The following is a 14,276-nucleotide window of genomic DNA, read 5'->3' on the forward strand; positions in this document are numbered from 1 at the left end:
ATTGTTCTGCAAAATGGACTTTCTTCCCAGTAATCTCTTATAGTTGTTTCTAAACATGCGCGGATTATTACTATAGCCAATAAAATATTTTAAAAACAAACTAATATTCATCTACGTTGGCCTATCTTTGATTATGTTTGATAATAAAGGTTGCGTAAGCACGCCACCGCTGCGCGCCCCCTTTGCGCGGCATTGCGAGCACCCATGAGGGCTATTGAGCTAATGTGACTGCGTTTACGAGCCAAAAAGAAGCGATTTGGAGATGGAAGATGAGGTATTATTTTGTTTTGAAAGAAAACTGCACCTGGTTCATCAGACTGACAGATACAATCCGGTTATATCTGTTTTCAAGCACGTTTGTCGCTCAAATAAAGCTGCATTTATTGAGGTATTTTTACAGTGTATTTAATGATTGCGGGTGCGGGTCGGGGCGGGTTGTATAAACAGATTCTGCTGTGTGGGGCGAGCCGGGGCGGGCCATACATCGTAAGAAATGCGGGACCCGCGAGATGGAAAAAAGCCCGACCTGCGCATCTGTAGTTGTTTCCCCACACCGGCATGTTTGAGCAACCTTTAATTACTTATTTTCAAGATCCCATATTGGTGATATATTTCTTAGTAATTTTAGACGAGTATTGCCATTTAAAATGTGCAAAATATAGCATAATGATCAACAGGTGTCTTAACGATATAACAGACGCAAGCACAATAGGTCTTTTTTACCTGTGTGAATGAAACAAAACACAACTCCACGTATGTTTTTGATGAGGAAACGTTATAACATAGGTCTAAACATAGCGTAATAAGGGTCCTTTAACTCCACTCCACTAAGTAAATATAACTCCTCATCACGAAGCAATAACCGTTTGGAGAATCTGGTGCCGCAGTGCTCCATTATGCCGAAGCAGCAGCATTCACTGTGTCACCGAGCATTCTCTCAGGCCTGGAGTGGTAGACAGGGTCCAGTCTGAAAGGCCAAGCTGGGCCAAGCCGGGCCAAACGCTCCAGAAAAGAGCTCTCTAAAAGGGAACTGGGGCTGTTTCTCAGAATCCTAATGGGGCGCTCCTTTGTGTTTGTGTACTGGCTGTGGCGCTAAAATGAGCATGTCCCACTGCACAAAGCCTGGGAGTGCACAGAGGAGAAGGGATGTGGAGGAGGAGGAAAGGCACAGAGGAGAGGCGTGGAGGAAGGGAAAGAGAGGGAAGAGGTACAGACGAGTGGCGAGGAGGAGGGTAGAGAGAGGGAAGAAGTACAGAGGAGAGGCGAGGAGGAGGGGAGAGAGAGGGAAGAGGTACAGAGGCAAGGAGGAGCGGAGAGAGAGGGAAGAGGTACAGACGAGAGGAGGGGAGAGAGAGGGAAGAGGTACAGAGGAGAGGCGAGGAGGAGAGAGGAAAGAGGAAAGAGGTACAGAGGAGAGGCGAGGAGGAGGGGAGATAGAGGGAAGAGGTACAGAGGTGAGGGGAGGGGAAAGAGACGAGGGAGAGATACAGAGGAGGGAGGGGCAGAGAAGAAAGAGGAAGCAGAGGAGAGAGAGGAAAGAGGGGCAGAGAGGAGGAGAGAGGAGAAATACAGAGAAGGGAGGAGGAAAAGGGGGAGAGAAAAGAGAGGGGAGGTAGGAGAGCATAGGAGGTACAGAGGGGGACACAGGGTAGGGAGGGCCTAAGTAGAATCGGAGTCACCAGAAGCATACAGTATGAGAAAACACACTTGTATTGGCTTTATATTTAAATCCCAAATATTACATTACATAACAGAAAACATGTTTGCACTGGTTCAGTTCAAAAACAACAAGTTTTTGAAACCAAAACAGAGGGAACACAAGAGGAGGGGTACAGGGGAGAACAGAAAAGAGGAAAGATGTCTGTGTGATTCCTCAGTCGTTCAGGTCTGATCCATTGCAAAAGACAAAATATAAATCTGTTAACTGGACAAATTGTTGTAGGAGCCGCTTCAAAGCCGCTTCTTCAGTTCTGGTCAGATGGTGGACACTGCCATATATCTATCAGATAGATATAAGGCAGTCAATTGGACAACAATTTGTTCAGTTGACAGATTTATATTAGAGAAGAGAGGAAAGAGGGAGAAGAGGAGGAAAAAGGAGGAAAGTAAAGTTGTTTTTTGTGTTTTAGGCAAAATCACAAAAAATTTAAATCTCAGAACTTGTTGATGTGTAATTCCAAGTCGTATTTATTAAAGTTTTAAATTAAAAAGATGAGTCAAAAATTTGAATTTTTAGAATGATTTTCAGTTGTAGTTTTTGCAAATAGTAAATGAGATATCCAAAGTTCCCTCTGTATTTTATTTTATTGATTTATTTATTGTATCTATTTTATTGATTTATCTATTTAATTATTATTTATTTATTTATTGTAACAAATAAAGCAATAATAATAATAATAATAATAATAATAATAATAATAATAATAATAATAATAATAATAATAATAATAATAATAATAATAATAATACAACCTGGCTCTTTCCATGTTTGTGTTTTTTGTGTCCAAATATCATTTTTGGCCACTTTTGCACATAAGATAGTTTATTTAAATATGAACACAAAGTGATCAAAAACTTGTACTACATTTTTTTTCAAGTTTTTGAAGTTTCAAATTGATATGTTTAAACTGGAGACTTTTTAAAATGCAACTGAAGTGTTGCACCTTGAAGTGCATACGACAGGTTAAACTTAACATATTTAACATAATTATATTTAAGATTTTACTGAAAATCTTTTTTCTAGCTTTGTCTTTTTGATGACGTTTATAGTTTTACTTCTGGTTCAACTTGAGCAGCAGATATGACTTATGTAGAGATATGTTACCTAACGACCATAATGTTAACAAGGGCCAAAACTTGTTTAATATGACTTTTCTTCACAGATTGCCATGCAAGTGATGTAAAATTATGAATTATGATGAAAATTATGATTACCACAGATACTATCCCACCAAACCAAGAAATGTGTCAAATGCTCTTTAAGTGTAAACATGTATCTTTAATAACCTTCCACATGTAAAAGACAGGAAACAAAACTATTTGGAGTGGGGCCATTGTAGTTCTTCTCCTTCACTGGTCAGACTGGCCGTTACACACTTGTCCTGGAGATGGAGTGCATGTGTGTATATTTCTTACACAGTGTGGACTAAAATCTGTACACACATTCACATTCCGGGGTCCTCCGTCATGGGGTCTGCTCTATGCCAGGGGGAGCAGAGAGGTGAGGCGGGCACACAAAAACCTCCAGCCGGGCCCATAATTGGAGCAGTGTCCAGAGCCAGCCAAGACTAACGCGTCTCTGTCAGCTTCGGTTAGGCTCCCAGCACCATCCTGCTAACAACATACTCACTTTCTCATTCTTTTCACTGTTTTCATGTTAAATTGTTTGTTAAATTATAGAGGCAGTATTTTGCTGAATCTACTTTTTGGAGCTTTCTACCATGTTATAATGTTGATCACTCATCTGAAATAGTTTCAGATGTCATCTCTGCATGTTTGAGGAATCTAGTAATCTAAAGTAAAAGATAACATGGTGTTCTAAATATGGTATGTGCTAGTAGTTAATACCCCATAGAACTGTAATAACTCCCCTTTAAATATATTTACAGTTTACAGTATATGAGAAGTATTGCAAGAAACCTTAAAACATGTATGTAATTTTTGTTATACATTATTGGGTGAACGGTTCCTAGCACTATACAAAATGTGATCATTTACCATGTGAGTGTAATGATGCTATACCAACAGTAGCTGCTAGCACTGAAGTGGATCATCTTTGAGGTGAAGGCAGTCTGAAGAATCTGCAATTTAAAAACATGAAAGAGCGCTACCTAAACTACTACCACCTGATAACATCATGCAGTGGGAACTGTTACGTCACTGCCTTTTGAAACAGGTTTCTTTCATCAGGTGCTAAAGAGATAAAAGTGCATAAAGCTATTGCACCTCAACACTGTATTTACAAGGTGGCAACAGTAGTACACATTCCCGCTCCTGACTTAAGCATCGTTGTTTGTGGGGTAAGATCTACTGGCTCAAGAGTTGATGGTTTGAAGGGGGAAAACTGCTTTATAAATGTGACTTTTTAGATTTAAACCTTCATAATGTTGTATTATTTCTTGTCTTTATGAAGAGTGTTTACCATGCTTAAAACTGCTCAATAATAACTTGTGAGTACAAATAAACTAATCAGACGTGAATGCCAAACTTAGACTTGTGAATTGCTTTTCAAGATACTTCAAGACGTCTGACTTCTGACTCAACTCGGACCTCAAAGGGCTTTGATGATTTCAAGTTGCTCCACCTTTCAAATCAGTAGAATGCTGTGCTTGATTATTATTATTAATTAACACAATCACACAATCCCAGCCTGCACCTCCAAACCCCAGTCTCATGACTCATGATAGCTTGTGTGTTGTTGAGTAACATTATAGACAGAGTTTGAAGGATCCCAAATGCTTCTTGCTAAACACTGTTAATTTGCTTAACATTAATTAACTACTTAGAGACGTCGATTGTAGAAAATAAAATCACAAACTAAAGTTAAATCAATGTTTATTACATTAACCTGTTTTAGCTGCTAATCGGGTACAACATCTGCCCTTTTGTTAGAGCACATTGTGTGTTCCATTTCATCAATTTCACTAAATTAATATCAGTAAATATTATAGGTACAGGGCTTTATAATAAAGTCTATTTCTCAAACATCTCCAGGGACCCTTTTTGATGATATAAGAAAATAAAAAGTAAACTAGATGTCCAGATATTGCAGGGTTAATGCAAAATCTACGCAATCTATGCTCTTAAAAATTATGCCCGTGCCAGGCAAGGGTTACTAATGTTTAATCGGATTAGTTTTAAGATAAACCACTGTCTATGATTTAATTTAATGACAAAAACAAAAACAAACCAAAAAAAACCCCAAAAAACTCCAAAAGCAGACTTGGTGCCATTCATTACTGCTCACATGGTTGCAGGAGGTCTACAGAATGAAAACACTGCACTGGGAGCCCTTTTGACTCTTTTGTCCTGTGAATAATGACTCGGCTCAAACTTCACACTTCACACTTTACATGTGACTCAGACTCCACTTGGACTCAACTGCAACACTGATCTAAACACTATAGAATAGAGCAAAGAACTGCAAAATCATTTTATATTCATCTTTGATTTATTTCAGTCATATTTACAGTTTGGATTTCTCATTGTCCCTAGATTGCACAAACCACTGGCATTGCAGTGCAAAAGATACAGCAGATCGACAACTTAACATGCTTTTGAATGGGATGAATGCCAGGCTTCATCACAACGGAACAGAGACAGACAACTGTTAGTCTAAAAACAGTTTCAATATTAAGACATCTTATAAAAATGTTTAGCCCTGGGATCAATGTGACAGTGCAGAGACATGCAGCAGACTAGCAGCTAACAGCTAATAGTGCAGACATGAGCCCATCCTCAAACTGTACACTTTATCAGAACCAGGCCTTCTGGAAGTATTGCTGATGGACGGGCAGTGAAGGGGTTAAAAATCATACTAAGATCTGAAAAGGATTAAATATAAAACACAAATAAAAAACATGGAACAGACCCTCTTCTCTTGTCCTATTGCTACCACAGCGCATCATTTTACACATAAAAACAGTACATTCTGGTTTCTAACAGTACAGAGCTGTTTTTGTTCAGAAGACAATCCACAACATCGTGGTCCTTTCAAAGTTCCTTTTATGGAGACTAGTCTGAATATGAGAGCCAGTGCAAGTGAACGGGCCTTAAAACAGAAAATAGAAACTTCAATGAATCAATGACAGTACAGTATTTGTTCATTATTTGCATCTTCACTTTAAGTTTTTATTTTATTTTTTTTCTCTAGTGTGTATACAGGATACAGGAGATGGAGAGGACCAATAGTGACTAATGTGTTTGCAGCATACAGTCTGAACAGGACTTAAATATTCTTAGACTTTTGAAGCAGAGGTTATGAGTGAGTGGTTAGAGTTTGAACATGTAACACAACCCACTGTCAGGATCTGTGGAGGGCTGGGGGCCTCTGGGAGTGAGTGGGGCCAGCTGGCTCAGAAGGTCTAGGCTGGAGCAGGGGCTTTGGGTCACACAGCAGGCTCCCTCTGGGTTCCCGCGCTCCTCTATGGGGGTGACCGTGCTGCCCTGGCACAGCCCCTGCAGCCGTTGCCTCTCCTGGGCCTTCTTGGCTCTGTTGGCGATGTAACGTACACGACTCTGGCTCCGTGAGGATGCCCGACGCACCAGCCCCTCGTCGACACTGCACTCCTGGGACTCCTGCACAATCGGAGGGGCCAGGTCTGCAGCAGTGAGGGGCTCCACATCTGTGAGCCTGCGAAGCTGTGTTGTGAAGGTGTCAGCTGGGGGACCAGGGCGGCCCCATCTAAGAGCATCTCGAGAGGGACGAAGGACGAAGCTCCTGCTGATGCTGCGGTACTTACTGTCGAATCGTGGGGAGATGTCGTCTGAGGTCAGGTCACCCAGACTCTTGGACATAGAGGCTGTGGCCGGTGGCCCCCCTGACTGCAGGAGCTCCTCCATGAAAAGCCGGCTCCATGTGTGGCGGCGCTGGGACAGTCTGCTGGGAGAGTCTGCAGAGGACTGCAGAGGGCCAGACTTGGCGGTGTGAAATGTGACTGGAGTCTGCTGGAGGTTAGGGTTGGACTTAGTGATGTGTGCAGAGGAACAGGGGAGCAGGGGTGCAAGGGTCTGCTGGAGGTTGGGATTGGACTTGCTCTTGGTGACAGAAGAACATGAAATTAGCGGGGTGTGGGGGTGGCCTGGCCACGGGAGGTTCTGACGAGACAGGTTGGGCAGGGACAGGTCGATGACCGTGTCACTGGAGGACACACTGGAGGACGAGGACATGCTGTCCCTATTGGGAGGGTCCAGTTTGCTCCAGAGGCGGTCACACAGAGTAGCATCAGTGCAGACCTGAGGGACCACTGACATTGCTCCTCCTGAAGCTCCTACTGTCTGCACATAGCCTTCACTTTTGGTCCTTCTTACGGGGGTCCTGGGGGGTGCATTGTAGCACAGGGCTCTCTGGGGCTGAAGAGCAGGAGGTGTAGGGAGGGTTGTGAGAGGGGATGTGGGGATAGCTGGGCTTCTGCTGGGCTCCAGCGGCTTAGCTCTCCGGCACCTCTGCTGTTCAGGGCCATTTTTTTCAAGTGGACTTAGTTCAAGCTCCATCAGTGCTGTAGAATATTCCATGGGCTTAGGAGTGCTGCTGTTTAAATGTGTGAGTGAAGTGAGCTGTTTGGTGCCCCTGTTGTTCTCATGAGACACACAGGAGAGCCCTGACACATCTCTAGTACTATGAGGAGCGCCACTGGGATAGGGCAGAGGTTTGACATGAGCTGCAAAGGGCCTAGAGCAGAGAGAGGACATGCTGTCTTCTGGGAGGGAGACAGAGAGGGGCAGGCATCGGTCAACAGTGATGTCTGGCTCTTGGAGAAGGAATGCATGGTGATGAGCTGGTGTCAAGACAATGCACCAGTCTGAAAGAGATAAAGACAAGAGCACATCAGAGAAAAAAACAACAAAAAAAAAAAACAACAAAAAACTAAACACTAGCTCAACTGGGAGATTATGGAACGGCAGAGGTTTAGATATGGCCTGAGGTTGTTATGATGGGCTCATGATTTTGTAATGAAGACAAATGCGAGCAATCGTACCTTTGCCGTTGCTAACGCTAGCCGGAGCAACCTTGAAGAAAGAAAATACCTGATTGGTCTGTTATTAATTTCCATATCTTGATTTACGGACAAAATAGCACAGCAGAATCATGTTGAGCGGGTTAATACAAACATTTTAAGACCAAAATGACGAGCCTGGAATGAAGTAGCTAGCGAGTTAGCAATATCCATTAATATATTTTAAACTATTTATCTATCATCTTGTTTTATTGCATGTACCATTTTCCTTCTGTTCTTTAACTGTGTGGTGCAATACTGGAATTTCCCCACTGTGGGACTAATAAAGGCATATCTTATCTTATCTTATATACTGAAGCCAGTAATGCTTATGAAGTGTCTGCAATTTGAGTATGAAACTGACTCTATACAGCAATGAAACTATTTTGTGATAATCTCACACATTTAGTGAATAATCCAATACAAAGTAGAACACCATGGTGCACTTAGACACAGGCACGCCACAGACAATGAAGATGAAGAATTTTGTGAAAGGAACAGGGGCCAAGAGCGCCTGGGTGAAGGCTAAGTACAGGGGGAAGGGTCAGTTTTTACCTGGCTGTGGTCATCCTCTTAGTTCTGCACTAGGAGCAGATAGAAGCGTGCGTGGGAAAGAGAGGACAGACAGTTTAGGCAGACAGCACTAGAGGGGCACAGCATGTCAGGAAACAGTTCCCAGGAAAAAACAAAAACAACATACATTTGCATGAAAAACATTTGAAGAAAACATGACTAGATGGACTATCGGAAGTGCTCAAGTGGTGCCTCAGATCCCCCCAGCAGCTAATACACAGACTTGGTGGTACTTTTACAGTTCAAATTGTTAATGCAGACCTATTATGCAAAATTGACTTTTCAGGGCTTTGAACCATGTTATAGTTGTTTCCCCATCTTATTTACTCTCTTGCAGTTGTATTTGGAGTGGGTTGTGCATGTTTGAGCACTCACTAATTAATCACTTATTTATTCATAGGATTCGGCAGTGTAGCATAGCCATTTTGGTACAAATGGAAAAAAAAGTCCGTGGCTTGCTAGTGTAATATGTAGCTATCCATTGGAGGTGAGGGCAGCTACACAGCTCTTTGTTGAGGTGATGTTTATGGCGATGTCAGCTCCCACTGGGCACTGCAGCTTTCTAACGTGGAATTCAGCAAACTTGTTTCTTTTATTAAGTCGTTTTTAATACATATTGTGATTTACAATGAGCAAATTATAACACAATGAATGGGTGTCATATATTATAACTATATAGCAGGCATAAGCACAGTAGGTCTTCTTTAAGAGTTATGATATTGTACAATTCTTTCAACCCTGGATGTTCATTCATTAGGTTTGCCTGACCCAATTTAACAGTTCATTTTAGGGATGCACCTATCTGAGTACTGAATATTAGAGCTGATCCTGAAAGATATGTGGGATCAGATATCGGCTTCCAAATATCGATTCAGCTAATATTCTGGTTGGACATATACATGATGTAATAAGATTATTTACTGATTGTAGTTGGCCCAGAAAGTTCCATAATATTTGAGCCATTCTGTAGTTACTTGAGGGATAAACAATGGTTGTCTGGTCCTTCCTTGATTTTTTTCAGTTGGAGAGTCCCTCACACATGACCTACTTGCTTATACAGGGAACCGTGACATTATGCAGGTCTGTGTGGCGCGCTATGCAGCAGCATGAACATGTTAGGTGAGAGTGGGTCATGTGATATACGAAATGCACAAGCTCCACTATGAGAAGGCTGCAGCTGTTGAACACTAATGGCTTCCCTTCCATTAGCTAGACCACCAGTTTTCAACCAGTGTGCCCAGAAACAATAGTGCACCTTGAGGTAATGCCAGGTGTACCATAGAGTAAAGTCCTGTTTCAGTTAATTCACACATGCATTTAATTTAATATTTATAATGTTTGAGTGTCTTGAGCAACTTCTGAACCAATTGAGAAAAAAAAAAAAAAAAAAATCATTAAAAAAATCATAGCCAAATAAAAAGAACCAGACAGAGGGGCAAGGAATATGTCCTACACAGCATTTTTGTTATAAAATAAAGATTTTGTAATATTTTAGTGGGTGGTGTTATGTGGAAAAAGTGTTTTGTTAAAAGGTGGAAAGACACTGATCTAGACCCCAGTACAAAGTCTGCACCACACTAACCAATACCAATGCACACATGCCATTAGAGAGAAAGAAATATTTTGAAATACATGAAGTGAATATAAATAAATACTAGAGCTAAACCAGCTTTCATTTTAAGGTTAAAACTTACCACTTGTCTCCTCTGTTCAGCATGTGGAGAATGGGAAAAACACTTAAGAAATTTCACCTGGAATTTGGGACTATTCACGCTGAAAGTCTACCTTTGGCAGAGGTGGTCAAATAACTGCATTTTTTAAGAGTAAAAGTGCAGATATACCTGGTCAAATATTACTCCAATATAATTATATAGTTAAAACCAGAAGTTTACATACACTATATAAAAAGACACATATGTTTTTTTTGTTTTGTTTTTTTTTTCTCACAATCTGACATGAAATCAATCAAATCATTTCCTGTTTCAGGTCAATTAGAATTACCAAAATAATTTCTATTTGCTAAATGCAAAGAATGCAAAAAAAAAAAAAAAAAAAAAAAAAAAAAAAAAAAAAAAAAAGCAAAAAGAAATAAAGATTACAATGCATTTAAACAATTTAGGAAAACCCAGATGATGCTGTCCTGTCGTTGGAAGCTTTGGAAGCTTGGGAAGCTTTATGGACAACATTGAGTTCATTAGAGAAACACTTGTGGATGTATTTAAAGGCACATCTGAGACACACTGCTTCTTTGTGTAACATCATGGGAAAGTCAAAAGAAATCAGCCAAGATATCAGGAAGAGAATTGTGGACTTGCAAGTCTGGTTCATCCCTGGGGACAATTTCCAGATGCCTGAAGGTGCCACGTTCATCTGTTCAAACAAATATACACAAGTATAAGCACAAGTATATACAAGTATAAGCACAATGGGAATGTCCAGCCATCATACCACTCTGGGACACAGAGCCCGTCTCCTTTCTGAGATAAACATGCTTTGGTCTGAAATGTGCAAATCAACCCAAAAAAACAAAAGCAAAGGACCTTGTGAAGATGCTGGTTCAATCTCATTTCACTGTGTCATTATCCACAGTGAAATGAGTACTGTATCGACATGGGCTTAAAGGCCACTCTCCCAGAAAGAAACCATTACTCCAAAAGAAACAAAGAAAAAAAAATACAGTTTGCAAATGCACACAGGGACAAAGACCTTAATTTTATGGAGACATGTCCTGTTTGGCCAGAGCATCGTAACATTTGGAAGAAAACGGGGGAAGCTTGCAGCATGAGAACACCATCCCAACTTTGAAATATGGGGTTGGCAGCATCATGTTGTGGGATTGTTTTGCTGCAGGACTTCACAAAATAGATGGCATCATGAGGAAAGAACATTATGTGGAAATACTGAAGCAACACATCAGTCAGAAAGTTCAAGCTTGGGTGCAAACGGGTCTTCCAAATGGACAATGACCCGAAGCATACTGCCAAACTGGTTACAATGTGGCTGAAAAATAACAAAGTCAATGTGTAGGAGTAGCCATCACAAAACCCTGATCTCAAACCCAAAATTGAAAATTTATGGGCATGTGCGAGCAAGGCGGCCTACAAACTTGGCTCAGTTACACCAGTTCTGTCAGGAATAGGAAAAGGTCAAAATTCTTGCCAACTATTGTGAGAAGCTTGTGCAAGGATATCCAAAATATCTGACACAAGTCATAGGGTTTAAAGGCAATGGTACAAAATACTAATGAAATGTACATAAACTTCTGACTGAAGAAAGTTGCAGAAAATTGTCTAATAAATCCATCTTTCGTTATTCTGGCCAAATAATTTTGGTAATCCTAACTAACCTAAAACAGGAAAAGTTTAATCTGATTTCAACGTCAGACAGCGAGAAAAGGGGCATATGTGTGTTTTTTATATAGTGTATGAAAACGTCTGGTTTCAACTGTAACTGCTCAGTCAAATTATTACTTAGGTTCAGAATATTCACTATAGACTTAAATATTATACATACTTTTGTATTGTGAATACAGTAATAACCTTTGCAATAACAGCAATAATAATAATAATGATAATCCAACTCAACTTGTTAGAACTGCAGAAATTGTTTAGTATGCATTATATTTATATTCCAGTTGTAGTGCAGTCAAAGTAATAAGTAATTAAGAAGAATACAAGTACATATCCTCAAAAACTGTACTTAAGTAAATGTATTTAATTACTGACCACCTCCGACTTGAGCGACTGCTCACCGAGAGTCTACTTTTGAAACTGCTTACTAAGGGTCTACCTCAGGGACCGTTCACCGTTCTTTAATAGTTGCCAGTTCAGAGCAAAGTCCATAAGTTTAAAATTTTATAATTTTTGTGGTTGCTTCCATTTTGAATGGCCTAAGCTTGTTTGAGCAATTCATAGGAATAGAAGGATTTCCAGAATACATTTTTGTGTCTCTTCACATTTTAAAACATTATTCTGGTTCAATCAAATTGACAATAAAAATAAAAGCTCAGCTGTGAACCATTTGGGTGGGGGGAAATGGGTCAAGGGGGAATAGGATTAGAACTATGGAGTCTACAGGTACTGGTCTAACTGTTTTATGCTACAGCTACACTTTCTTACCCGCGAAAAACATGGGGGATTTATGACGTAACTCCTCCATTTTCTGGGCAAACAGTGCGTTCATCTCACGCTGCAGTGTGCCCGCTGCTCTCTTGCGGCTGTCCAGGACGGAGCGTGGAGGCAACATTGAGGGGGTGTCCAGACTGCTCAGACTGCCAAAGCTGTCACAGCTGCTGCTGTCAGTTAGGAGCAAAGCCTCACTTACATTGGCTTTAGGGAAGAGCTGCTGAGTGCTAAAGTGTGGAGGAGTCAAGGGCCAGCGGAGCTCGGCCCTACAGTCTGCAGTGAGGCCAGGGGTGGGGGTCACCGTGTTGGGGAAGCGTCTGCAAGGTACACTGCAGGACCAGCTGATCTTCTGAGAGCAGCTGAGCTGAGGTCGCATGAGCTGAGGACTCAGAGTATGTCTTTCTTTGGGCCTGGGGACAGAGAGGGGCCTAAGGACAGCCTGAGGGAACTCGAGCCCCACCCTCTGAGGCTCTCTCTCTACCTTGGGGAGTTGCTTCTTCCCTACACTGCCCAGGAAGTGTCTGTCCTTACCTTCTGCCTTCCCTGATCGGCCTGCCTGCTTCTCAGCTGACACAGCTTTACGTTCAGTTTCGGGGCTCTCTTTGGAGCCAATAACACATGTGATGCAGTTTGAGGACATGCCCACTCTGCCTGAACTGTTTAGAGCCACGCGGGCGAATACTCCGGCTTTCATGTCCAGAGGCTCATGAAAGCGAATTCGACCGGCCCGCTTTAGAGGCTCACTCATAGGCCGACGAGTGTGAAGCGAGCCATTACCTTTGCTCTCATCTGGATGGAGGGCACCATTGGTACCGGGGTGGTCCCATGGGCTCTTGGCCTGAGGGGCTGCGTGCGAGTCCCCGTTGTGCTGCTGTGGTAGTGTGGGCTGAGAGGCAGACTCCCGTTCATCACTGGCACCCTCAGAGCTGTAGTCTTTGGTGTCGATGGCCACCTCTGGGAAGCCCTTCTTGGTCTTGGGCTGGCCTTTGGTGGGTGCACTGGCGGTACGGCGCAGTAGGTGGGACCCAAACGGGTGCTTACGACTCTGCTGCACAGCAGCAGTGCTGTCCAGGGAAGACTGCTTTGGGTTTCTGTGAAACAGGCCTTTTATGCCTGTGGCTGCTTTGGCCTGACAAAACAGAAGAGAGATATTGAGAGACTCATGTCTAGTAAGGACATATAGTATTATGTACAGAATGAATGCTTTAATGAATTAAACACCACTCAAGTTTTAGCTTACTACAATACTTGAGGAGGTAATACCATCATCAATATACATAATTCATGTGTTCCTGTTGAAATCCATGCAGACAGTCTTTGAATACCATTGGGATTCAAAGTCAAACATTTGGGAGTGAGCATTCCGTGCCTTCTTTGAGTTAGAGCAGTGTATAAGATCATACAGACGTGTGCGCTATTACAGTGACACTTTCATTCTGTGGGGCTAGAGGACAAGAGAGTAAAGACTAAAGATCAAAGCAGACCATGACCGTGCAGAGACAGAGAAAAAGTGGAACACGCTGACGAAAGACGGTTTGGACAAGCCACACGCTCACATATCACACAGGCCTATATGATGATATGATGAATAATATGAGCCTATTCACTGTAATGTGTAAGTAGATCCAATCGTCACACAGTTATCACACACGCTGTGGACAATTATGAAGAGAGTATCCAGGGAGACAAAGACACTGATGTTTGATAGATGCAAGAACTGAAGTTGAAGAGGGGGAGCCTTGTTACTTATACATTATAATGTGCATATTACAATCCAATATGCATGGGGCTGGACTGTACACAACTATAAACCAAGTGTGTACAATGACATAACTTCTTTCTCTCAACTTTGGATACTGAAGAC

The 14,276-nt window shown here is 41.8% G+C and overlaps 1 protein-coding gene across 1 annotated transcript in view; it reads right to left on the reverse strand.

The window, feature by feature from the left end:
• Positions 1–5,148: 5,148 nt before the first annotated feature.
• Positions 5,149–14,276, reverse strand: part of plch2a (phospholipase C, eta 2a) — a 216,756-nt gene continuing 207,628 nt past the window's right edge. Inside the window, exons 22-23 of the mRNA XM_055223081.1 lie at positions 13,190–13,541; positions 5,149–7,520 (exon numbers count right to left, since the gene is read on the reverse strand). Coding sequence (XP_055079056.1) covers positions 5,992–7,520; positions 13,190–13,541 — 1,881 coding nt within the window. The 3' untranslated portion in view covers positions 5,149–5,991. The remainder of the gene's footprint in view (positions 7,521–13,189; positions 13,542–14,276) is intronic.

This window comes from Periophthalmus magnuspinnatus, chromosome 7 (assembly GCF_009829125.3).
Source record: "Periophthalmus magnuspinnatus isolate fPerMag1 chromosome 7, fPerMag1.2.pri, whole genome shotgun sequence".
NCBI lineage: Eukaryota > Metazoa > Chordata > Actinopteri > Gobiiformes > Gobiidae > Periophthalmus > Periophthalmus magnuspinnatus.